The 26,121-nt window shown below is 51.8% G+C and overlaps 1 protein-coding gene across 8 annotated transcripts in view; it reads left to right on the forward strand.

The window, feature by feature from the left end:
- The window catches only part of TTC7A (tetratricopeptide repeat domain 7A), a 157,175-nt gene that overhangs the window by 75,262 nt on the left and 55,792 nt on the right, over positions 1 to 26,121 (forward strand). For 7 of the 8 annotated variants that reach the window (XM_038006895.2, XM_073022952.1, XM_073022951.1 and 4 more), the window contains 5 exons: positions 632 to 789; positions 1,371 to 1,434; positions 12,161 to 12,298; positions 12,869 to 12,952; positions 17,533 to 17,637. In XM_038006895.2, coding sequence (XP_037862823.2) covers positions 632 to 789; positions 1,371 to 1,434; positions 12,161 to 12,298; positions 12,869 to 12,952; positions 17,533 to 17,637 — 549 coding nt within the window. The remainder of the gene's footprint in view (positions 1 to 631; positions 790 to 1,370; positions 1,435 to 12,160; positions 12,299 to 12,868; positions 12,953 to 17,532; positions 17,638 to 26,121) is intronic. The other variant, XM_007970723.3, reaches the window with a different exon arrangement.

The raw sequence follows: 26,121 nt of genomic DNA on the forward strand, positions 1-26,121 counted from the left end.
GCAGATAGCCCCTCATGTTAAATCAGATTTCAGATCTACTGCCAGCCCTTCCCTGGGCAAACTGTGTTGACAAACTTGCTACCACCACTAGCAAGGCGCTATGTGAACTTTTAGGGATTTGTTTGCGATCCTAATAAATAACAGTGACCCTGCTTGCCTACCCCAACACAGGCCTGCCCTCCTAGGCCTTAGTTCGTCCAAACCAGAGCCACAGCTGCTTCTCATGCTCTAATTCTCAGTCAAATAATCAGAAGGGCACCTGGGAGAGAGAGCTGCTGTGCCTGTGGCATTATGCTTTTCCCAACACTGCAAGGGCCTGCTGATTACTCAGAGTGGGGCTGGGCTCCAAGGGGTCAGGAGAGGGAGAAAATACTCCTCTTGTCTAGGAGAGGAGAGAAGAGAAAAGATGAGGTAGGAGCCGTCTGAGGCCAGCAGAGGGGTGGGAGCCCCAGTGTTGGAGGGACTGAAGGAGCAAGAGAGCTCCCTTGGGAGTGGGGTTTGGGGCCTACCCAAAGGGCCGCACATTGCAAGGGGAGCAGATTTAGCTGGGTGATGGGCAGAGGGCATTCTAGGTCATGCTGGGGTAGAGCTGACCACTGTGTCTGGGTCTGAGTGCTTCCCTCTCTGCCAGATGGCGGCCAAGCACCTGGCGGGGGTCCTGCTGCACTCCCTGAGTGAGGAGTGCTACTGGAGCCCCCTGTCCCACCCTCTGCCCGAATTCATGGGCAAGGAGGAGAATTCTTTCGCCACGCAGGCCCTGCGGAAACCTCACCTCTATGAAGGAGACAAGTAAGTTCTGCCTGCCCTGCTGCACCTCACCAGTCTCACATCTCGCGCAGGGTTCTGTCCCCACTGGTGGCTTTCTCTTCGCCCCATGCTCTCCTCCAGTCTCCACTCAGCACACTGCCAGGCAGCCTCCTCAGTCTCAGCAGGAGCCAGATCAGCTAGAGAAGGCAGGTGTTGGGCTCCAGGTTGTGGAGATAATCCTATAAGGCACTCGGAGGCCAAAGAAATCATTTGGAGGTGACCTGTCTTCCCAGTAGTCCTGTCTGGTACACCTGTCTCACTTATGCCGTTCCTCCAAGGTGGGGTCGCTCGTTGCCCCAGCCATTCCCTGCGGTGCTGGTGCAGGGAGGAAAGTTTCCTCCCCAGGAGCGTCCGTACTATTCCAGCCCAGCGGCCACCGCCCGCTGCGGCCTTTCAGATCCAAAACTCTGAGGCATATGGTATCTGGTGCCCATGAATTATGCAGGAAGGGGTCACCTTACCGGGCTGGTGCTGACTCCAGGGCAGAAGGCTGGCATGGTGGGTCAGTGGTGCTGTCTGGTGAGGTGCGTGCTCTAGCCAGGCCTGTCATTGGTGTCTTTCAGCCTCTACTGCCCCAAGGACAACATCGAGGAAGCCCTCCTGCTCCTCCTCATCAGCGAGTCCATGGTAAGCTCCAGGATGTCCTTCAGCGGCCTCTGGCCCTCTGACCCTGTGGGGAAGGGCTGTGGGGTCCAGGTACAGGCCAGCCGTAACCTACCCAAACTCTGTTGCCCAGGGATACTCCTAAAGTAGATGCTTCTTGGCCCTGGGCCCCCATACGGCAAGTCTTGCTCATTAGGTTTGGGACTGGCTATAGAAGGCTTCATTTGGAGGCCTGCATTCTGCCGCCGAACAAGTAGAGACTGAGTACCTGGAGCCACACCTACCTCTTTTGGGATTAAAAAAATGATCATCAGCAAGGTCACAGTAAAATGTTACATAGCTGTGTGCTGGGTGCTGTGACAGACATGAGAACATGGCAGGTAGGGAATGGAAGGAATGTGCACTTTGGAGTCAGAAAGCCTAGAATCAGGTTCCAGTTCTGCATGTTAGCTGAGGGCTGGGGCACATCACTTATTTTCTCTGAGCCTCCGTTTTCTCCCCTGTAAGATAACAGTACTCACAAAGGTAAGCATGCCTATGGAAGGAGTTCATTTATTCACGCAACAGCTATTTATTGAGCATCTACTTTGTGCCTACTCTAGATGCCAGAGACACCGCAGCAAACAAATGGAGAAAAGTCGTTTCACTCATGAGCTTACATTCTAGTGAAGAGAAGCAGGCAGTAAATTAATCAAAAACTACAATATGCAGGGTGTCCACGCATGAGTGCTAAGGGAAAAGAACACAGAGCAGAAAACGAATTGTGCTAGACAAAGCACACATGAAGTTGGCTGTTTAGACTTTTCTATAGGACCCATTGCTCATGTCCTAGGCAGGAAGATGAGGCAAACGCACGCATGTGGATGCACGCACACACTCATGCATGCGCACATATGGTGGCCATGGTACCAAGGAATGTTTGCCCAGGGCTAAGCACTTTGGAGGCTCAGCATAAGGAGAGTGCAGTGTGGCTGTGTGGTTGAGAAGGTGGTAAGATGAAGGATGGACTGGACTCATCCAAAGAGGCCACAGGAAGAGTGGGACAGGAGCAGCAGAAGCCAAGCACAGAGAAGTCGTCTACATGGTCAGGTCCAAGTCCTCCAACCAAGGGGCCCATCAGAGCTGGTGAGCTGGGAACCACCGGGTTGAGAAATTGGTTTTTAAAAAAACAATGCATCTGAGAGCAGTGTATGGATGCAGAGGTTGAGAAACCAAGACCCCATGAGCAGGATCCCTGAACAGCCAGAAATGAATGTTCCCTTGGATGTCTGGGACCTTGCGATGCCAGGGCTTGCTTAGATAGTGTTGGTAATCAGATTACCTCTGGTGCCTCAGGCCTCCCAGCAAATAGGAGCAGGCACTGGGCTGTGGGACAGGGGGATTGCATCCTGCCTCAGCTGGGGCTGGTCCGTGTTGGATCTGAGAGTTTCTGTGTAGGGTGTGGATATTTGGATGGGAATGCCAGCTGGCCAGGGTGTTGTCCTAAAATGTTTGCCTGTGAGGTGGGTAAGTGGTTGCCCAGGAGAGGGGCCATCTCACTGGTTAGCAGCTGTGGAGATAAGAGGCACCATGTGCCACATCTGATTTTCATGGGAGAACAGTGTGCTTTTTACTTTTAAAAATGGGCCCTTACTCTGACCACAGACTGAATCCTGTACAGACCAGTACTCCCATCCCCTCTCCACCATTTTACCACATCCACCCTCCAGTGAGACTGCACTGGAATCACCTGTCTGGAAACATGGGTTTTTTTATGGTTTTGTTTTGTTTTGTTTTGTTTTGTTTTGAGACAGTCTCCCTCTGTTGTTTAGGCTGGAGTGCAGTGGAGCAATCCTGGCTCACTGCAACCTCTGCCTCCCAGGTTCAAGTGATTCTTCTGTCTCAGCCTCCAGAGTAGCTTGGATTACAGGTGTTCGCCACCACTCCTGGCTGATTTTTATGTTTTTAGTAGAGACGGGGTTTCACCATGTTGACCAGGCCGGTCTCGATCTCTTGACCTCAGGTGATCCACTCGCCTCAGCTCCCAAAGTACTGGGATTACAGGCGTGAGCCACTGCACCCAGCCTAAACACCGGTTATTTTGTAGCCTTTGTGTACTGAGGCTTCCAGTGCAGTTTACAGGTAGGTGGTGAAAGGCTGAAAACAGGGTCATCTGTTAGGTCCTTTCTCAGCCAGGGAGGTTCCAAGCTGATTAGGTGAGCATTATGTTCACCTAATTGAAATTGCCTAATTTTCAATTGTTTATGACCTACAAAAACAACAGTTTCATAAAAGTTCACTCTAATACTATATGTTCCCATCTTACAGATGACAAAAGTGAGGTCCAGGACAGGTATGGCTGTTAGTCAAGGTCGTATACTAATAAGCCTTGAAGCCATGACTCGAACATGTCCTTCTCCCTCAGCAGTTTCCAGGCCCCAGGATGCAGGGCTCCTGGACTTCCATCCTGGTGCTTCCCTTGCCCACTACTCTGATCCTTGGTCTTCTCAAGTGTAAGGCCAGGGAGGTGACTGTGGGGATCAGAGGGCTTTGTAAAAGGGACAAGCCTGTCAGGGTAAGGATGGTCATAATTTTTCTCCTGGTAGGGAGTGAGGCTGGGCTCTGTCTTCCCAAGTCATTTTCTATAGCCTCTGCTTGATCGAAGTCCTCAGGACAGAGTTCAGATGCCTTTCAGTTAAGGCTGTCCACCCACTCCCAAACCCTCCAAGCAGAGAATGGCCTTTCACAGAAACATGGCCCATGCTTGGAGCCAGGTGGGTTTTCCTGAGTATGCGTTCTCTTTCAAGCAGCTCTTTCCCTTTTGCAAGACAGTGTGGCTGGCAGCCTGCCTCAGAGACTAGGGGTTAGGGGGTGGGTGAGTCTTGGTTGGCTGGCCAGGCGGTGTCCTGGGAGATTCCCTGTGGCGCAGGAAACAGGCACTGCCCAGACACTGTTTGCACTGAGGCTGGGAGGAGGCGCCTCTTGTGGGGCTGGCTGGTTTGTTTCCCCTTATACCCAGCCTGTTAGACATTCAGAAACTTGAGGGATTTGGGGGAGAGTGTTGGCAATGTACTTAGCTTTAGTGTTTCGTCTGCGGTGACCTTTTACCCGGGTGCTGGATCTGGCCTGTGGCCGGGAATGGTTTCTCCAAGTGGCCAGACCTGCCATTTCTCCTGCCTTTGTTTTAAATTCTCCCTCCCTCCAGTCTCATTCTTGAACAGTGAGAGGACTAGGGTATGGGTTCCACTCTACCACCTTCCCGAGCTCCTGCCCTGATACCACTCAGCTGAACACCAAGCCTCCATGTACCTGTAGGGTTTTCCTCATCCCCCTTTGATGTTGGCTGGGTTTGGCTGCAAATGATGGGCTTGGAGAGAAACCTCTAGAACAGCAGCTGTTGGCCTTGGCTGCTATTTAGGTTCTCCTATTACCTGCAGAATGTGTTATGCTGCAGTGAAAGCTTTTCCCGCAGAGCCAACCCAGGAGGCATCATCATCATTGCTTCCACCTCCAGGACATCCAGAGCAGCTGCTGCAGGAAACAGTGTTTGCAGGCTTCCTTATTTTGTGGTCTGGAACTCAGAGGAGTGGCTGTGTGGTATGGGGCTGCTACCTTGGATATAGTTTTTATTACAAGCTGACTATGTGCGATCAGAATGAATGAGGGAGACCTTGTCTTTCCAGAGGTAAATAGAAACCTTACTAATGCTTTCACAGGAATGGAAGGAGGATATGAAATATAACTGGTTGAAGATGATTTGTGTTTTAGACCTAGTTTTGAGTCTTTGGGGCCAAAATGGCATTTAAAAATCCACCTACTTATCATTGATTCATTCATATATCCATTATCTACCCACTTTCCCATTTATGCTTCTGGCCATCTACCCTCCCATCATTTCTCCATCCACCCATCCTCCTACCCACCATTCATTCATCCACTTATTAATCCATTCATCTATCATCCATCCATCCACCCATTAATCCATTCATCCACCATCCATCCATCCACCCATTCATTCATCCATCTACCCACCCACCACCAACCATGCATCCCCCTACCCATTCATCCATGTATCCATCCACCTCCCATTCATCCAACCACCCTTTCATCCATCCATCTACCCACCATTCATGTATCCACCTATTCATCCACCTATCATTCATCCATCCACCCATCTTTCCATCCATCCCCCATTCATCCATCCAGCCACCTACCAACCCTGCATCCACCTACCATTCATCTGTCTATCCATCCACCATGTATCCATCCATTCATTTACTCATCTATCCATCCACCTACCATCCATCCATCTAATCTAGTTCGAGCAGCTACAGCATGCAGGACCATGCTCAGCATTGTAAAGACAATGATTAATAGTTCAATCATAGTTCCTGTCCCAAATGGACTCCCATCTACTGCAGTTTGTTCCCAAGGATGTGGAGGAAATCCTGGTCCCCAAATCAGAAGGAATGATCCCAGTCTGCTGAACCTCAAATGTAAATTCTTGTTTTTGAAAGAACAGTGTATCAAACCAGCCTGATTTTCTGAAACAGTTGGGGAACTAGGAGATACAGGAATCTTTATTATTTCTAAAATACTGATCTGGGACATAAAAATATGTGCTAAAGTAAACTGAACCCTTGGAGCCCTGTTTCTTTTCGCTAGCGAACAAGTTGCTGCTCTTAGAAATGGAAAGGGTACAGAGCCCTGGTGTTGAGAGAGTGGGGTGGACAGGTAAGACTCTGAGTCCTGGGACTCTGCAGATTAACAGACTTTGTGCCATGCCCAATGCTGGACATCTGGTAAATCTTGAATTTACCATTCACAATCTATGTGGCCTGGGTGAGCTTCTTACCACCCTGAGCCTCGGTTTTCTCATCTGTAAAATGGAGCTAATAAGGTCTCTCTTGTATGACTTTGGTGGATTAAATAAGAAAATGAACGTGAAGGTGCCTGGTACATTTTGGTTCTTCAATATGTGCTCATTTTGTCCTGATAAATACTTGATTCTGACTTAGTCATTTTTGAAAACATTTATGTTCAGGTCTGATTGGGAGATAAATTGGATGCCATTCAGTTAAAAAAACAAAACAAAACAAAAAGTGCTTCCTGGGCTTGATTCCATCAGGGATTCAGCAGATGAGCACAGATTGTTTCAGCTTTTGGGATCTGGTTTGCTCCAACACAAGGCCCTGCTCTGCTAAAGGCTGAAGCAGTGAAGGGTTTGATAACACTGCCAGCTTAGAGCCCTTGGTTCAGTGGAGGTGGGAGAGCCTCTCTCTAACTGGCGGAAAGAGCCTTTTTTTTCTGCTGTAGGAGCCTGATGCAGCAGGAGCTTGGAGGCTGGCATGGGCCTGGCCTGGGTCGCTGGGTGGATGGGACATGTCACAGAGCATGTTATTTCTTGGCTCTGTGGACTGGCAGCTCAAGAGCCAGTGGTAATTATGTCTGCTGATGGGGACGACAGCACGGGGGGAGCATGACAGTGTCCTCCAGGGAGAGGGCGGGTGCTGGGTACACATGCTGCCAGGAGGCTTGTGCCCGGGGTAATTTTGCGGTAGGTGGGGGTGGCAGCAGCAGGCCCTGAGCCTTGTCCCTTGGCCAATGGAGAGCCTGTTTTTGAGAATGGGGTTGATCAGGGCCTTGGACTTGTTGCCCAAGGAGCATGTTCTTTGCAGAGAAGCAGCACCCAGGGCCTGATAGGGGAAGCCTGACCTTGTGTTTTGCTTCAGTTCTTTCATAAGCAGAGCCAGCCCAGGGTCTCTTACGGCATGGATGAGGCTATTGGACACTTCCTTGGAGGTACCTGGAGGCAGGGAAGGAGCCAGAAGTGAAGTCAGAATGTCTAGGCTGTAATTTAGGTCCCAACCCCCTGTCTTGTGTGCATTGGAAAGCTTGCCTGGCCTCCTATCTGTAAAGTCTTCCCACCTGTAGAATAGGCTGAGAGTACACAGAAGATTGTTGTGAGCATTTTGAGATGCCGTACAGCGGTACAGAGCGTGCTCCACATGGTAGTTCCCTTTCCTTCTCTTAGACTGGAGCCCTGTTTATGACCAGGGTTAGAGAGGAGAAACGGGGCTGGGCAGAAGGAGAGGTTAGTGCTGCCTGTGGTCCTACAGCCACCAAAGGATCAGGACTGGTCTTGTATCTTACCAGGTTGGAAAAAGCTGGCAGAGGAGCCCCAGGCGTCTAGAGCTCAGGCAAGCCGCAGCGTTCCCAAACTGGCCGACTGAGGGAACGGGGGGTGGTTCAGCCTCAGCTACCTGGGACCTTGCGCAAGGTAGTTCACCTTCTGGGGCTCAGTGTCCTTATCTGCAGAGGGTGGGGGGCAGTCGGTGATTTCATCCCTGCCCCACCATGGGGTTACTGTGAGGCCAGATGAGATGGTAGATGTGACAATTCAGCTTCTAAAAGAGTAATGTGGGCCGGGAGCAGTGGCTCAAGCCTGTAATCCCAGCACTTTGGGAGGCCGATGAGGGCGGATCACTTGAGGTCAGGAGTTCAAGACCAACCTGGCCAACATAGTGAAGCCCTGTCTCTACTAGAAATAGAAAAAAATTAGCCAGGCATGGTGGCGGGTGCCTGTAATCCCAACTACTCGGGAGGCTGAGGCAGGAAAATCGCTTGAACCCGGGAGGCGGAGGTTGCAGTGAGCCGAGACCCAGCCACTGTACTCCAGCCTGGGCAACAAAAGTGAGACTGTCTCAAAAAAAAAAAAAAAAAAAAAAAGGTAAGGCGTGTCACACACATAGGGCTGGCTGTTTGACCAAGAGTAGTCCCTGCCTTAGGTTTCTCATGGACCAGCCTGCCTGAGGCCTTTCCCTAAGGTCCCGTATTTGCTTCATGGATACTTGGTCAAAGACCAGAAATGTGTTATGCTCGCAGTGCTGAGCTGTTGGGTGATGGGTGTATGGGGACTAGCGTGGTTTCTTTGGCTTCTCCTCTTCTGACCTGCCAGAGGGTTTGCAGTGAATGTCCTTTAGTCTAGGAGGGGCTACCCTAGGAGAACAGCCAGAAGGACAAAGGCTAGGAGCAGGACAACTACACAAGCGCTAGATTTAAATCCTGGGATTAAATGCATGGATTAAACAGAGCAGTGCATCCCCAGCACCGGGCAGCCTTGGGGTGGGTGTGGGGATTATGGCAGTGCACACTAGGCAGGGAGAAACCAGAGGAGAATATTCTGCCGTATTCTAAGAACAGTGAGAAAGAGACGGTGAGAAGATTTAGTGTTCATGTATTACTTTAAAGGTCACAAGTGCATTCACATCTGTTACTGCATTTGATCTAGAGGATATTCTAATGAAAGCAGGTCTGAGGCCACCTCAATGGTGGAAGGGAAAGAATGTAGCTGGGACTAGGTCAGAGCTACTGCCAGAGCATGGCGGTACACCATGTGGCCTCAGGGCAGTGAGCCAGGGAGGAGGGAGCAGGACAGCTGGGGGTGCTGGGAGGGCACTGATGCTCCCATAGTGTCTGAGGCCCTGGCCCCTGAGCTGCACATGAATTTTATTCTGCTGTGGCTTACCCACCAGCCCCCATGCCTGCCTTTTCTCTGTCCCATTTCCCCCTATCCCGCCCTGTTGCCATGGTTACACACACAGGCACTGCCCAGCAACCACCAGGAATATTTCACTTTGGCCCTGCCCCAAAGCCATAGTAACCACTCAGCCCACTTCCACTTCTGGCTGGGGAATCACAGCCCTCTCTTGCACAGGCCCCAGTTCGCACAAGTCCCTAGGACCCCCAAGGAGCCTTCCTGGCTGTCTGCCTATTGAGGGCCTATCACCAGCCTGAGGATTTGTGCTGCTGCTGCTGCCGCTACTGCTAGACTGATCCTCTCTTCTGTTCCTATTCTTCTGACCTAATTAACGCCCAGTTCTGAAAATTCACCCCTCCCTCTGCCAGACACAAATTCAGACACTGTTCTCTTAAAGGTCAAGGTCTAGGGTGGACAGGGGGAGGTTTCCACTCCAGGCCCAGAATCTTTCTCTCCTGAGTGTCACACCCTGCGAAGGCAGGTTGAGTCAAGTTCTGTGTGTGCGGCTGTGCCTGGGGCCAGGAGTCTAGCCGTGAGCAAGAACTGGTGAACCAGATGGGGGCGTATGGGCTGAGGTATGGGCTGGGTGGGGGGAGGACAGGAGAGGCCTGACCTCTCCTGGTGAGATGAGTCAGGGATGGTGCTGTAAGAAGGTGGTCCTAAATGGAGTTTTGAGGAGCTAGAAGGTGTCCAGGTTGACAGAGGGAACTGCAGCATGACTGAAGATGGGCTGTGGTGACTATAGGGACCAGCAAGGGGTTCCATGTCACTGGAGAGAAGCTGGCCAGTTAGGCAGCCCCAGAAAGGAGTTTAGACTTTATCCCGATGGCCATAGTGATGGCTCGCGGCCCACTATCCCCTGAACAAGACGGGTCTGCACGAACAGGCAGGCGGGTCCCCAGACCCTGGATATGTCCAGCCAAGCTGCTTCCCACCCCTGCAGACTGCCTGTCCCCACTCCCTCCCATTATAACCTCTCACTCCCACCAGAATTCCAGGTCAGCTTCCACTCGGGGATGTGCATTCTGTACTGCTGCTCCTTCCTGTTCTCCCCACAGACAGAGCCTCTGTGCCCCATCCTCTCACTCCTGAGCCACTCCTGCCTGGTGGAGGCCGCCCCTGTGGGTCCCCACCCGGGATGGCCAGAGCTGGGGAGCTACTGGAGGTGACAAAGTGGGGCGGTACATTGCCAGGGATAGAACAAGGGCTGTATTCCTAGTTGGCTCAGGGGACTAGCTCCTGCCAACCCTCTCCCTAGAATTTCTTCTCTCTTCCTGTTGGTGGCTGTGTGGGTGGACTTCACTGGGAAGGAGGGGGATTTCTTGGCACCTTCTTTCTCCACTCCTCTCCTTCAACCCTTTGGAGCTCCTGAGTGGCTCCTGTTCCGCAGGCTGACTCCAGAACTCAGCCTTGCCGGGATTTCCGGGCATCCCGGCACCCTCTCCTGGGCCATCTGAGTCCGTGGGGACATGGGCAGCACTCACCAACTGTGGCAACGGGGCAGCCATCAGAACCCCTGACCACCAGTCTCTCAGTGACCAAGCGGTCCCCAGAGTGTGTCACCTCCTTGGGTCTTGGAGGTGTCTTGGCTTCCAGAGGCCTCTAGGAGGACACACTCCAGCCCTGCACTGCGGGACACACCCAGAGCCTGTGGTCTGGAGGCCTCAGGGGCTTGGGCTTCTGCCTCTAGCCCCTCACCTGGAGGAGGGGAGAGCAGTCCTGCTCAAGGGAAGCTATGAGGCCCACTTGCTGCACAGGAGGGATGGGGTGGCTCTGATGAGGGAGATCTGGGTTTTTAGGGCTGGCAGCTCCTTTTTATTCTGTTCGGAAGGCTGAGTTCTTGGTCTTGAGGTCCTGTGTATGGAAGCAGAGGAGGGCAAGTCCCATTGCACAGAAGGAGACTCAGGCAGAGGGAGGGAGATGCAGGAGAGAGCCCCATTTGGCAGAGGGGAATGGGCAGGAGAAGGGAGAATGCTGGGGGCAGCCAGCAGCAGCATCTGCCCAGAGCACAGCTCTGCCCAGCTCCCGCACAGCCCTTGGAGTGGGGATGGGGATGTGACTGTTTCTGGCCCCAGAGTGTCCTCTGCCTAAATCCCTGCCCTGTGGCTGCTTGGAGGCGCCCATGACCCCTGCAGTGGGGGAGCCTCTCCCCTTCCACCCTGTCTCTTTTGCCCCCAGCCTGCGTGTTGTCCCCAGGGTATAGAGGTGGGCAGAGGGGTGGGACCACGTGCACAGACCAAAGAACAAAAGAGTCCCACATCCTTGATGGGGGGCTTCAGGCTTGGTGATGAGGAGCTCCCCTCTTGGAATTAGGCAGAATTTCCCACTCATACAGCACATTTCCCTCTCCTACCCCCACCCCCAGCAGCCATCTGGCAACTCTGTGAGCTACTGAAATCCTCAGCGCTGGATGCCAAGAGCGGAGTTCTTGAGTGTGGGGAAGCTCTCCCTGGGGAGGGATGGAGGAGAGTTTCCATGGTTGGAAGGAGCCTGGAGAGGGTCCAGGCTGGACACAGAGGGGAAGGGAAGGGGGGCTCTGGGAATGTCCTTGTCAAAGCTACTTGAAAGACTGAAGAGGAAGAGAAGAGGGCACTGGGGGCCACAGCCCAACCTCCCCACCAAGCGTCAAGCAGCAGAGCCACCTACCCGATCCAGGCACTTTCACATCTTAGCCGAAACTCTTACTGTAATTGTGAGAATTGCAAACACACCAGGGACTGTTCCATAAAATGACTGGCCTGTGCTCCTCAAAAATGCCAGTGTCATGAGAGAAAGGTGGAGGGCCTCTTCCAGATGCAAGGAGATTAAAGAGACATGGCACCCAAATACAAGATATGATCCTGGACTGGATCCTGGAATGAGAAAAAGTAACTGACTATAAAGGGCAATAATAATTCTATAGAGAGAGGAACATTGAGGAAGGGTTTTCGGTTATGAGACTATTCTTGCAACTTTTCTGTAGGCTTGAAATTTTGTAGAATAACAAATTTAATACCAGAAGCTTGACCCCTCAGAACTGCTCCCTCACCCAACCTGGGCTGAAGGTGGAGGATTTTCTCTCTTGGAGAGGGCCTTTGTGGAGATGAGAAAAGGCCGTTTCTGAGAGCGTGGCCATCTTTGTCAGTGGCAAAAAGGTGATAGTGTCTGGGCCAGCAAGGTGGGGGCCCCTCGAAGATGGACACCTACTTATCTGCTGTCCTCACTCTTAACCAAACAATGTCCCACCCACAGGCCACTCGAGACGTGGTGCTGAGCCGGGTGCCAGAGCAGGAGGAGGACCGGGCAGTGAGCTTGCAGAATGCTGCAGCCATCTATGACCTCCTGAGCATCACGTTGGGCAGAAGGGGACAGTATGTCATGCTCTCTGAGGTACGGCCGGCCATGCAGCCCATCCCACTCCCCAGAGTCAGGCAGTCTGTAAAGGAAATCAGACGGAGCCGTTTGTCCCTTCACCTGTCCCTCCCCTGCCAGGCTGCTCTGCCGCTTTGACCTTGGCAAGTTGTACAAGTCTCGGCTTCCTCACTGGTGAAATATGGGCAGTTAGAGAACCCACCTCACAAGGTTGTTGGGGAGAGTGCATGTGAAAGACTGAGAACAGCGCCATGCACAGTAATAATAAATGTTCCCTGCTATTTTTATTGCATGTCTATGTTTTGAAAGCACTTTCACAAATCTTACTCCATTTGCTCTTTGGTATCACCCTGTGAGATCATTCACATGTTAAGGAGGTGAACTGAGAGGGTGGGAGACTTGAGCAGGGTCACACAGCATGCCAGAGGCAGGAACTGGGTTTCTGCAGGGTGTCTCACAGGAGCCAAGTGCGGGCCTCCTGCAGCCTCCCAAAGGCAGTGACTTGGACAGTGACTACCCTGGAAGGGTGTGGGTGGCTGGGGTGTGAGGACCCCTGGTGAGTAAGTGCTGACTATCTCCCCTCCCCAGTGCCTGGAACGAGCCATGAAGTTTGCGTTTGGAGAATTTCACCTTTGGTACCAGGTGGCCCTCTCCATGGTGGCTTGTGGGAAGGTAAGGTCCAGGGGGTGCTAGGGGTTGTACACTCACCCTCAGGGAGCTCTGCTGAGGTGGACGGAGGGGTTTTCTGGCCAGGGGAGAGGGTGGGGACTATCCTGCAGCTGGTTTGAACCTCCAGGAGAGTGAGGGGTGTGGGGTGGGCTACACAGACACCTTGTGTGAATTCCTGTCCACGTGTGAGCTATGAGTGTGCCGGTGTGAGTCTCTGGATGCTTTTCTCTGAGCGTGCGTACGTGCACGGGAGCACTGTAACCTCTGTGCTGAAGAGCTGATAATGTGACTGCATGTGGCGGATATGAGGTGTATGGAGGGGAGGGAACGTTGTTCCATGTGGGCTGTAGCTCTCATCCTGTCCACTGAGCATGGCGTCAGGAAATGACCTGCCTGTGGACTAGAGACTTGCCTCAGAGGGGAAGCTTAAAGGGTGGAGCAGAGCAGCAGCACCCACAAGGGAGTTTGGAGGGAGTACTGCATGACGCATGGGGCCAGGAGCACCTGTATGGGAACAGGGCCTGGCGGGATGCTGCCCAGAGCAAGGAGCAGCGGGCATGAGTTCGCGCTCTATCAACCAAGCTCCGGTGCCGTCACCCCTGCTTTCTGCTCCGATCAGAATTATACTTACATAAGCCTCTATTTTAAGCAGTGACATGAAAGGAAAACCTTTCTGGAGTTGAGTTCTGAGGGTGTTGGGGCTGAGGATGCTATGAATGCAGGAAATAAGGTGGCATGAGCTTGCAGATTGTTCCAGGAGCTGTAAATATCCAGAGCCCTTTCATGGGGCTGAGGGAATTCCTCGCCCCCCTGGCCCATCTGTGCCATGTTCCATTTCTGGCCCCGCAGCCGTCTCTCAGGAGGGCCCTCCCAGCTTGCCAGTGCCTCCTCCACGCACAAAGGGTGTGCCAGCCAGCTCGGGGCCTCAGCAGCCGAGGCAGGCCAGGTCCTGGCAGGGAGGGGAAAGAGGAGCAGGTGCTGCAGCCTGACTGTGGGGAGAGGCTTTCTGGGGAGCCTTCCCTGTCCCCATCTGCTGGGCACGTGTCTTCCCAAACCTCTGTACTCTCCCCCATCACATCGGACACCTCGCAGAACATCTTGAAGTCACAGCATGATCTCCTTGGCTTTGTGCTTAACAGGGTCTTGTTGAGGCTCGGGGAGAATTCAGAACACTGGGCAAGGCCCTGGCCCTTCAAGGGTTAGGGAGTGAGAGAAACCCTCCTACAGAACTGCAGGCAAAGGAGACAACGTGGGCAGTGGTGGAGGGGGTGGAAAAGATGAACCGGCAGTGGGGATGGGGACAGGAAGGTATTGAAGGCAGCGGTCAGTCTGGGGTAGTAGGGACAGGGCTGGGAGGAGGTGGGGCTGGAGCTTCCATGGAGCCTGGGCAGACAGCTCACAGTGGCATGGGCCTGTTCTTCCTACCTCTGGGAAACACAGAAAACCCATCTAATCTTGGCACAGTGAGTACAGGTGGGAGAGGCCTAGGGCCAGAGCAGTGATTCGAACCCTTCTGTGGGTCATGGACCCCTTTCAGGAGGTAAGGGAAGCTGAGGACTTCTGCTCAGAAAAATTGACTGCACATGCAAGTTAGCTTTAAATCCGAGAGAGGCTCCTAGAAGCTCTCCAGTCAGTCAAAGGTGTCGTGATAGCCTGGGAGGTAAGGAGTCTTCTGCCTCTGACTAGCTGGACTCAGAGAGATCCAGACACAGCCTGGCACCATCCCAGCATCTAGGGAGCTGGTTTCATGACTTGGCTCCTTCCCAGACCAGCAAGGTGGTCCCGGGAGTGGGCTTGCATCAGGGAGTTGAGATTGGCCAGTTCCTCATGCATGAGGCTCCATGGGCTGGAGACACTGCGTTCGGTGTAGCAGGCGATTGTTCTGGAGAGCATTCTCCGCCCGCCTTGGGAACCCTGCCCACCAAATCAGTCTGCCTGATTGTCCCAGGCAGCCCTCAGGAGTGGCCAGACCTTGCCTTTGCTGAAAGCGTAAGGTGGAATCAAGGGCCTGTATCTGTGATTGTGCCCGAAAGGCCTTCCAGAAGGTGAGTCTGGGCAGTTGAACCTGCAGGAATAATGGATGAGTTCCGTGGCGTGATTTAGGTCGTTCCTTCTCTTGGTCTCTGTGCGGCAGTTGCATTGGCTGTGTTGCTAGGTAACCAGCATGACAAAAAAAAAGCTGCTGCTCCGGCTGCTGAGTCCTCAGATGGCTCCTTAAATAGCAGCGTTTTTTGGTGTACGTGGGGGTGGGGTGGAAGGGGGTGGAATGCAGAGGGTCAGGGTTAGAGAACCCTGTATGGCAAGGATCCAGAGTTTAGCAGCCATGAGAAGGAGGCTGAGAACCCTGAGGCTTGCTAGGGTGTGGATGGAGGGTCTGGGGAGGGACTTGGAGTGATGTTCCCAGGGCAGGGTCTCAGGAGGAGGTAGATAGCCTGACAGTGCCTTCAAGCCCCTCATACCCGCTGGCACCCGCCCACACTGGGCACGCTGTGGAGTCTCCCAGCCTGCAGGAGCCGGTCACCTGCTAACACCCTTTTGTGCTTGGCCTCCTACCCTCTTGTTTCCAGAGAGAGCCATGGGGGTGGTGGCCTTTGTTGTCTCTCCCACCCTTTCTGTGGGGTCCTTTGAGGAAAGAGCCATGGCCTCATCCCCTTTCCTGAGTGACCCCACAACCCCTAGCCCAGTACTGGATTCAGAGCATACCCTTGGCAAAGACACCTGCAATTGACCTAATAAGTCTGAGTCAAAGCCCGGGGAAATCTATCACGTCTAGGTTGAGAAAAGCTCTTCCTTAGATGGCGGGGAAAATGGGAGGCCAGCTGGAGGGAGGCGGGGTGTCCAGGGTGGACACAGACCATTCAGATCCTAGCTGTGCACCTGCCAGTTGCTCATAGCCTGCTGTGGACAGGGGAGCCTCCCAGAGCCTCCATTTCCTTCTGTACCTCCAGAGCTGGGGGGATATGAGAGCTAATTAATGGGGGATTGCTTGGCCCACAGTAGGGCCCAGTACCTGGGAATTGTCACAGTTACGCACAGGTGCCTGCAAACCTGGAGGTCACACAGGTACAGAGGTGTACACTCTCAGAGGATTACTGCTGAGTTTCCTGGAAAAGGTTCCAGCCCAGAGAGAGAGAGAGAGAGAGAGAGAGTGTGTGTGTGTGTGTGTGTGTGTGTGTGTGTGTTTGGGGTGGGGGGACAGTGGGCAGGGAAACAGGAAACAGGCCTCCTTTCTGGCCACGGTGGTCATCATAGAGGCAGTGTAGGGTAGTGGTTAGAGCCAGGCTACATTCAAACCTCAGCTCAGCCATTCATAGGCTGTGTGACTTTGAACAAGCTACCTAACTTTGCATTTCAGTTTTCCCACCTGTACCAAGTAAAGTCAAGAGTATCTACATCATAAGACTGCGTAAAAATTAAATCACTTGGTATTTAAAATGCACTTAGAACAGGGGTCTCCAACCTCTTTTCTGTAATGGGTCAGATAGTAGACGGTTTTGACTCTGCGGGCCCAACAGTCTTTTGCAACTATTCCACTCTGCTACCGTATCAGGAAAACAGCCATAGACAGTATGTAAATGAATGCACATGGCTGTGTTCCAGTAAAACTTTATTTACAAAAATAGAGTGCCAGATTTGGCCTGTTAACTGTGTTTTGTCAACCCCAGACTTAGGACAATGCCTGCATATCCCAAGATCTGGATAAGTGTTTGCTGCTGCTGTTCTTCTCATTACTGTTATTGGTAACATCCCTGTCTGGCCGTGGCTGCCCACCACCTCAGCCCTCCTTCACACTTGGCTGTCCTCAGCAGGTCCAGTCTGAGCCCTGAAGCCTGGGGGGATCCTCAGATTCCTGTCTGGAGGTTCTCTCGGGCTCTGCCAGTTTAGAATATCTCCGCTTCTCCGCCAGCCTTTATACGACCCCCAACCCCTGCCATTGGCCATGCCTCCGGAGTCCTTATTTTTTATTATTATTATTATTTTATTATTATTATTTTTTGAGACACAGTCTCACTGTGTCACCCAGGCTAGAGTGCAGTGGCACAATCTCGGCTCACTGCAACTTCCACCTCTTGGGTTCAAGCAATTCTCATGTCTCAGCCTCCCGAGTAGCTGGGTGTGGACACATGCCTCCACAGCCGACTGATTTTTGTATTTTTAGTAGAGATAGGGTTTCACCATGTTGGCCAGGCTGGTCTCAAATCCTGAGCTCAAGTGATCAGCCTGCCTCAGTCTCCCAAAGTGCTGGGATTGCAGGTGTGAGCCTCTGTGCCCAGCCCTCATTTAGAGAGCCCCTTTCTACCTCTAAAATTTCTGTGCTTGAAATTTGAATTCCTTTTGGAGAGCTTCCATTTGTTGTCATGTTAGCGGTCATCATGTTACCTAAGGAGCAAGGGTGACAGCTTCTAATCTTCAGATGAGGAAACTGAGGCCCAGGGAGGGATTTCTCTGCCCTGGCCCTCTTCCTGGCTCTGGAGAGCAAAGGGATACAGAGCAAGGCTTGGTTGTTTGGGGAGATTGCCCCACTGTGGGCCCTTGAGATCCAGGGCTGTGAGTGACAGTGTTTCCTGCTATTTTTTCTGCAGTCAGCCTACGCCGTGTCCCTGCTGCGGGAGTGTGTGAAGTTGAGGCCCTCGGACCCCACTGTGCCCCTGATGGCCGCGAAGGTCTGCATCGGGTCCCTTCACTGGGTGAGTGAGCTGTGAGGGCAGGGCCCAGAGGCCTCCTGTGGGGAGGGCGGCAGCAGCTGACTGTGAGTGGGGTGTGCACGTCTTGGCATGTATGTGAGGGTGCATGTGGAAGGTGGAGAGGATGGGAGCTATCAGGCAGATGGGCCTGGGCAGGGAGAAAGTCTCTGAGAAGCCACCAGCCTCCATCTCCAAGGCAGGGTCCCCTGACTCAGGATGGTGTCTGGTTTGCGGTTCAGCCTTGAACTGTGGCCTCCAGAGAGTGAAATATAGGGAAGTAGAGGTGCCCCCCACCTGCCCAGCAGCAGGGTAGTAGGTAAGACCTTGAGTTACCTGGACCAGCCCCATCATTTCTGAGGCTTCAGATGATCTTAGCATCTAATCTCCAAGGGGTGCAAGGCACAATTCTTGGGGCAGAGCTGCTCTTAGCGACATGGGAAGGTGGTCTTTTCTGTCAGCCCCTCTCCTTCCTCTTGGCTCTAGCCCTCCAGGGCCCTGCCCTGTGCTCCACTGCTTGCTTACTGCTCTCTGCAGAAGCAGCTGAATTGTTAGGAGGCTATGGCTCCAGGTATGCCCACTCCCCAGTTGGAGGCCTTTACTGCAGGCACCTAAAGACCCCCATGAGATCAGCAGCTTGAAGCAGTGAAGGAGAACAGGGCCAGGAGCCCAGGTCCCCCGCCTTGCTGTGGTCCTCCTGCCCCGGGTCTGCTCAGAGGCTGCTCCAGGCCTATGGGGGCTCTTGGGCCATGGCACTGGGCCCCAGCAGTGGGGCCTCCGCGCAGGTATCTGTTCCAACTGGGGGCTCACTTCTGGACAATCTTTTTTCTTCAGTCCCAGTCAGCTTGCTGATTTCAGCCTCCTATTTCTACCCTATCAAGCAACACAGAGCAAGTGCATCCTCCCTCCCACACGGTGGCTATCAGGCCCTTCCGCACCCTCATGTCCCCAGTTCTTTCATCTGCTCTCTGGGCCCAGGGTCTCCTAAAGTGGGCACTTCCCCTGGAGATAGCCTCCCTGTCTTCCTGTTGGCCTGACACCTTCAGCCACCCCCTCACCGTTGTGTGCCCAGCTTGTTCTAAGGCAGCAGGGGCCAGGCTCTGGGTGCATACAGCAGGTGCTTCATAATTAGCAACCTTTACAACTCTTCTTGCCACTTTCCCTCCTGTACACAAACAAATCATGGTTTCTGGGGAGGGAGGCAATGAGCCTTCCACAAATTCCATGTTCCAACCTTTCTTCCCTAGGATTGGAAAGTGGCCCCATCCCTCTGCTGGGTCCCCTCCTCGTCATTGCAACAGGGCTCGCCTTCTCTCTGCTCCAGGGAGTCAGTCCTCCCAAGCACAAAGAAGCTGGGTGAAAAGAGCACCTGTCCCCTTTTCCACCTGGTTCTCAAATCTCTGTGTCTGCAGTGCCCCATCCCCTCTGGCTGATCAGGAGGAGGGGAAAGTGTGGCATCCGGCTCGTGTTCTTTATGCTGTCGTTTAGGTTGGGGAGAATTACATGAGATCAATCCTGTAATAGGCTCTGGGCTTTTGGAAGGAGCAGTGTAATGAGGTAGTTAAGAGTTTCACTGTCCACCCACTGGGTACCCTAGAGTAAGGCACCTAACCTCACTGTGCCTCAGTTTTCCCATCTGTAAAATGGAAACAGTAAGTCATAAGTCTCCTCAGGTGGGACATAAATGACCAAGTAGGGAGAGGACTGGACAGGTCAGGGAGGCATCATGGAGGAGGCAGCCTCAGACTGGACTCAGAGGGCAAGGGAGGATACAGGAGGGCCAGAGCCAGGCCTTTGCTTTCCCCCGCCTCAGGAGTATCAGGGAACCCTTGGTTCCCAGGTCTTTTGGGGAAGACAGTTGACACCCAGAGGTAGGGAGACCTTGTGAGCAAGCACTTTAGATGCGGGTGGCCCATGGGTGCTGAGCACATGCAGCAGAGGATGGAGATACGAGCCAGAGTGTGCAGAGCGGGTGGGGATGGAGATACGAGCCAGAGTGTGCAGAGCGGGTGGGCTCCCCGACCCCAACTCAGGCCGCTGCTTGCTCCCTGGGCTTCTGAGAGGGGCCTCAAGCTCATCTCTGAGATGAAGCCCAAAATACCCATCTCTGAGGGGGTGTTGCAGGGGAGGGCATCTGTGCCCCTCAAGGCTGCCAGCTCTGAGGTAGCTGTGGGTCCACCCAGCCAACGGCCGCCCTTGCCAGGAAGCCCTAAATTTAGGTCTTCCCACCATGCAGGAGCTGTTTCCCTCAGCAGCATAATTACAGTAATTATGTGCATTCAGATTACATGGTAATAAAATTAGGATCAAATCAGTCCAAATTGAAATCAGATGAGTTAGGAGCAAAGTAATCAATGACAACATAAATAGAAAAGCCCAAAAGGAAACTTAAACATGCAGACTTGTCATCAGAATCGAGGAGAAGGAAGGGTGAGCTATTTAACTTTGGCTGGGCAGCATATTTGGGTTTAGGGGCTAGTTTGAGCCAGGGTTTAAATCAGGCACAGGCTAGAGTGATGTCCCACGGATGGCCTGGGGGTGGACTCCTGGCAACCTTCCCTGATCTGGAAGCTTCACCCCCTGCACTTCCTACCTGTCTTGGATACAGATCACGTCATGTTGTGATCATCTGTGTTTCTTGAGTGCAGGAATTATCTGTCTTTTCTTTGAAACCCCAGCCCAGGGTTCAGTGCCTGGTGCTCGCTGGATGGATCCTTCTTGCCAATGGACACATTCATTTGGCAATGAATTCTGTCGTATGTGGGGCATGACTTCCCAACTAGATGGGGAACTTGCTCACTTGCCATGTCTTGCACTCTGACCCCCTCTCCCCGACAGGAAGCCTTCATATAGTAGGTGCTATACTAGTAACTGACCAAGCGACACACACCTCAACTGGCCAGGAAGGGATGGGATGAGGGATCTGTATTCGGTTTGGGGGTTCTCCCAGCACTCTGCAGCTAATTCTTGCTCCCTAGGTGGCACTGTAAAGAGAGCAGGCTGTGGGGTATCCAAGGGTTCTGAGAAGGGTGGCAACAAGCTCCCCACAAATTTCGTGTTTGAGCCCCTTCTTCTCAAGGACTGGAAACTGGCCCCATCCTTCTGCTGGATTCCTGCCTCACCATCCCTAGTTTTACAAAGAGGGTCAGCCCTGTACTCTCTGTTCCCGAGGCCCAGAGTGAAAAGAATGGGTCTGCCTGGCAGGCAGGGGGTGTTTGTGCATGAGACGGGGCACAGATCCCAAAAGGCGGCTCACACCCCCTTCGTCTCCTGCCTTCGCAGTTATTCTGGCTCACATCAGCCCCCAGCAGGCCCAGCCAAGCCCCATGAGCAGGGGACAGAAATCTGGGGGTGGACAATTTGGCCTGGGTTGCAGGAAGGGAGGCTGAAACTAGGACATTTGAAAAACGAGTTGTGCTGGGTGAAGCTGGACTGGGTGGCCACGTGCCCAGAGGCGGAGCACCTGCTGTTCCCACGTCCTGTCCTCATGCCCAGAGCCACTGTTGGATACCCCACACCCGGTCTGGGTCTGAGAGCAAGGTTGTCTCTTGGAGATTGTGGCAGGCAGAGAGACGTGCATGGTCACGTGCTGGCTGGCTGCTTCGGGGGTTTACACCAGGGTGGGAGTAGCTGAACAGGGTTGAGTTTGGAATGGGAGAGCACTGACCCTGGGGCTTAGCCTGAAGCTCCCCTTGGTGAGGGAGGGCTTCCCAGGCTCTGACTCAGTGACGCCAAAACTGAAATCAGAGAGGCCTGCATAGCAGCCTCCTGCCGGGGTCCCTATATTTGCAGCAGAAGGAAAGAGAGATGTAAATATTTTTTTGTATCTGAATTCATTTAACTTAAAAAGTTGAAACCTTTACAGGAGACAAAGAGGATAGGCTATGCATGTGTGGTGTCACACAGACAGGAGAGGAGTTGCAAAATGGAAACAGGGCATGCTCATCATTGGAAGGGTCTCTGATGCCATCTCTCACCTCCTTCCTGAGGAAGGCAGCAGGGGGTAGTGGAAAAGTGCATAGGCTTTGGAGGCAGAGATGGTAGAGTTCAAATCTCTGCCTACCCATGTACTCCCACTTACTAACTGTGTGACTTTGAGGGAATAATTTACCCTGTCTGTGCTTCAGTTTCCTCATCTGTAGCCTGGAAACAATCATGTCCACCGTTATAGGGTAGCTGTGAGTATCAGAGATGACATGAAGAGTGCCCCCACTTAGCACGCTGCGGGTACCTGAATGGTAGCTATCACTATTGTAGCCCCTTGAAAATAGCAGGCACACAGAAAGGATGCGCCTTTATGTTTTTGACTTCATTTTTCGAATTCAGGGGTGGGTAGAGCCAGGAAGATGGATTAAGTGTTGATGAGGCAGGGGAGAGAGAATGCCAGCCCTCCTGCCACCAGCTTGTAGAAATTGGAAGAGTGCCTACTCCTCCCAGGGAGAAAAAAAGGGGATTTTTCACCAGAGCAGCTAACAGCAGGTTCCGGGCTCTGTGGGAAGGAGCTAAGGAGAAACTGGAGGTGCTCTTAAAAACTCTGCAGGCTCAGAAATAAACTTTCTCTAGTTCCCAGAAAGAGAGGAACGAGGGTGAAGATTTCCAGGGTAAACCTCTTCGGCTCACTGCAAGGTGAGGGAACCCTTGAAATGGAAGGCAGTCCTGTGAATTAGCAGAGTGTGTGAGCAAGAAGCCAGTCTGTGTAGGGACCAAATTCAAGACACTGGAGAGACAGAGAAACTTTAAAGTCACAGGAAATTTTCCCTTACTTATGTAACACAAAAACAAAGGAGCAAAACATTATGTCCTTCGATGCATCCTTTTTCCAAAGGGTCAGAGAGGAGAAACATGAAAACCTACAGAGGGCTGTGAATCAGCATCGGGAGACTGGGGTTGGAAACACAGTTCTGCTACTTCCTAGACAGGTGACCTTGGGTAGGTCGTTTCAGCTCAGCTCCCTGTGCCTCCACGCCTTCTGCTGTGAAACACCGATGCCATCAGGTAGCTGTGGTGCTGTGAAAATGCCAGGGGAGGCCTTCATCACTGTAGAATTGCAGAAGAGGAGGCAGGGAAAGATCTTCACCTGGGTTTTAATGGCGAGGTTCCATGGCTGCCCTAGATAAAGAAGTCATTCAGGAGCAGTGTATCATTGGGAGAAGGAAGGTTGAAGAGAACTCTGGAAACTCCTCACCCTAGAAGTATTTTGATGAGCAAGGAGGGCCTGGTACTGTAACCTGAGCTTGCTGCAGAAGCAGCAGCCTGGACTACAGAGCCACCAGCTGTTAACTTGGAGGCCACAAGGAGGAAGTGTCTGGAGAAAGGGCACATGAGTTGCTAGGCAGGGAGGAAGACGACTGGAGTAGAGCAGAAGGGCCGGTGCTGGACCGCTCCGCAGCCATCTGATTAGAGCAATGTTTCTGGATCGCAGGTGGAGCCCATTCGTGGGTTGTGAAATAGAACTCTTAAAAAAAAAAGAGAGAATTTGAGGCCAGGTGAGGTGGTTCACACCTGTAATCCCAGCACTTTGGGAGGCCGAGGTGGGTGGATCGCCTGAGGTCAGGAGTTTTAACATGGCAAAACCCCATCTCTACTAAAAATAACAAAAATTAGCCAGGCGTGGTGGCAGGCACCTGTAATCCCAGTGACTCGGAAAGCTGAGGCAGGAGAATCACTTCAACCCAGGAGTCGGAAGTTGCAGTGAGCCGAGATCGTGCCACTGCTCCCCAGCCTGGGCAACAAGAGCGACACTGTCTCAAAAAAAAAAAGAAAAGAAAAAAAATGTTTGAGACTGGTGTGGTAGCTCATGCCTATCATCTCAACATTTTGGGAGGCCAAGCAGGGAGGATCGCTTGAGCCCAGGAGTTCCAGACCAGCCTGGACCACATAGTGAGACCCACCCTGCCCCCTCTCTACAAAAAATAAAAATAACAAAATAAAAATTAAAAAGTTAAAAATCAGCCTGGTGTGATGGTGCAGCCTCCCAGCTACTTGGGAGGCTGAGGTGGGAGGATCACTTGAGCTCAGGAGGTCAAGGCTGCAGTGAGCCATGACCATGCCACTGCACTCCAACCTGGGCTACAGAGCGAGACCCCATCTCAAAAATAAAACCTTGAAATAAACTATAGATTATCAGAGAATAAGACAGGAAATACTCCAGTGTATTACCCAGGGGGGTGAGTGGACCCTGGATAGGGGATGGAAAGCTCGACCAGCTCAGTATAGTGGACTGTGCGGGGCTGCAGAGGTGCCAGCTTATCCACATGTAGAGTCACTCCTTCTCGGTGGCTGAGGATCTGGCTGAGAGACAAAAGGCAGGCAGTAATGTCTACTCTCTGGATTCCAGAGGGTCTTTGATGCCACTTCCCAATTTGTCAGATCATGTAGCTATGAGGAACCAAGACTATACTCAGATGACACTTGCCATCTGAGATTTAGGCTGAGATTTAAAACCCTGAAAGATTAAACAAATTGTATAATACATATACAAAATATGTGTGTGTATATATATATAAGTATATATGAGTATTGTAATTGATATACATATATATGTGTATCTATATCTATATCTCTATCTATCTATCTATCTATCTATCTATGAGCCTGGCTAGGTGCCGTGGCTCACTCCTGTAATCCTAGCACTTTGGGAGGCCAAGGCAGGTGGATCACTTGAGGTCAGGAGTTCGAGACCAGCCTGGCCAACATGGCGAAACCCAATCTCTACAAACAGTACAAAAATTAGGTGGGCATGGTGGCACACACCAGTAATCCCAGCTACTCAGGAAGCTGAGACACAAGAATCACTTGAACCTGGGAGGCAGAGGTTGCATTGAGCCGAGATCACACCACTGTACTCCAGCCTACTGGGTGACAGAGTGAGAGTCTGTCTCAAAAAAAAAAAAAAAAAAAAAAAAGCTGACCGGGCGCGTTGACTCATGCTTGTAATCCCAGCACTTTTGGAGACCAATGCAGGTGGATCACCTGAGCTCAGAAGTTCGAGACCACCCAGGAAAACATGGTGAAACCTTGTCTCTACTAAAAATACAAAAAAATTAACCGGTATGGTGGTGTGTGCCTCTAGTTCCAGCTACTTGGGAGGCTGAGGCAGGAGAACCACTTGAACCCCAGAGGCGAAGGTTGCAGTGAGCCAAGATTGCACCACTGCACTCCAGTTTGGGCTACAGAGTGAGACTCCATCTCAAAAAAAAAAGCTTATATTATTATATTAAAGCTTATATATATATAAGAAAGTATAGAGATATCATATGAAATATACAGTTATATATCTACATATGTAAATATAAAGATACATGAATTACAACTATTAATAATAGTTAATATTTTTTTAAGCACTGCTGTGAGCCTTGCCCTGTCTTATCTCATCCTGTCCTCCCAGCACCTCATCCAGGGAGAGACACTGTTGTTAGCCCCGAGTTACAGAAGAGAGGCAAGCACAACAAAACAAAGTGACTTGCCCAAGGTTAGCAAGTGACCAGCCAGGATTTGGACCAGGGTAGTTGGCCCCAGAGCTTGTGTTCTTAGCCACTAGGCTGCCCTGCCTCTTTGCATGAAGCACCTACTCATGGATGTGGGGCTGATTCCAGAGTTGGGTGGGATTATAGTATCTCAAAACAGAGGTGGCAGAGTCAAATTCTCAAGGGCTTTTGGATTTCCACTCTTGTGACATTATTCTTCCCTTTTGCCAGCTACAGTACCCATGTATATTAATACTGTATGCTATTGTGTTATATATTGTCATACTTAAAGGAATTGATCATACTTTTTTTCCTTTCTAATCACTGCTGTGACTCTGCATGCAAAAAGCCTGCCTTGTGGTATGGTAATAGAAATCAAAATTGTGGCCAGATGTGGTGGGTCACACCTGTAATCCTAGCACTTTAGGAGGCCGAGGCAGGAGGATTGCTTGATCCCAGGAGTTCAAGACCAGCCTGGGCAACATAGTAAGACACCATTTTCTATTTAAAAAAAAAAAAAGAAATTAAATTACGTTGGCCATATAGGGAGATGGTACATTAAGCCTTGGGATTTTGATTTGAGGCAAATGCTGACACCATGCTTAGAGACAGTTTTAAACTACGTGGACAATGCTGGCAAGTACTAGAGAAGGAATGCTACTAATCTCGGGGTCAGAGTGGATCACAAATTGGACACACTAAGGATGTATGTCTTCACTTTGTAAAGCTAAAGGGTGATGAGCTCTTTTAATCCAGAATATGATGTATATGAACTGGAGAACAGATACTTTGCCAGTATTTGCTGAGCCGTGTTCCTGGTACCCTTGCTGCATGGGTTGCAGGAGATGAAGCTGGCATTTGCTGAGCAGAAGGACATGGCCATGGGAAGAATATGTATTCATGGAGTGCAGCAGGTGTCTGGATTCTTTTTATAACTTGTGCTTGGTGTTTATAAGAAAGCTTGTTCTGTTTGAATGGAGCCTCATAATGCCTGAGATAGTGTGTGAGATGAGCCTCATCAGCC

Source organism: Chlorocebus sabaeus, chromosome 14 (genome assembly GCF_047675955.1).
Source record: "Chlorocebus sabaeus isolate Y175 chromosome 14, mChlSab1.0.hap1, whole genome shotgun sequence".
In the NCBI taxonomy this organism is placed as follows: Eukaryota; Metazoa; Chordata; class Mammalia; order Primates; family Cercopithecidae; genus Chlorocebus; species Chlorocebus sabaeus.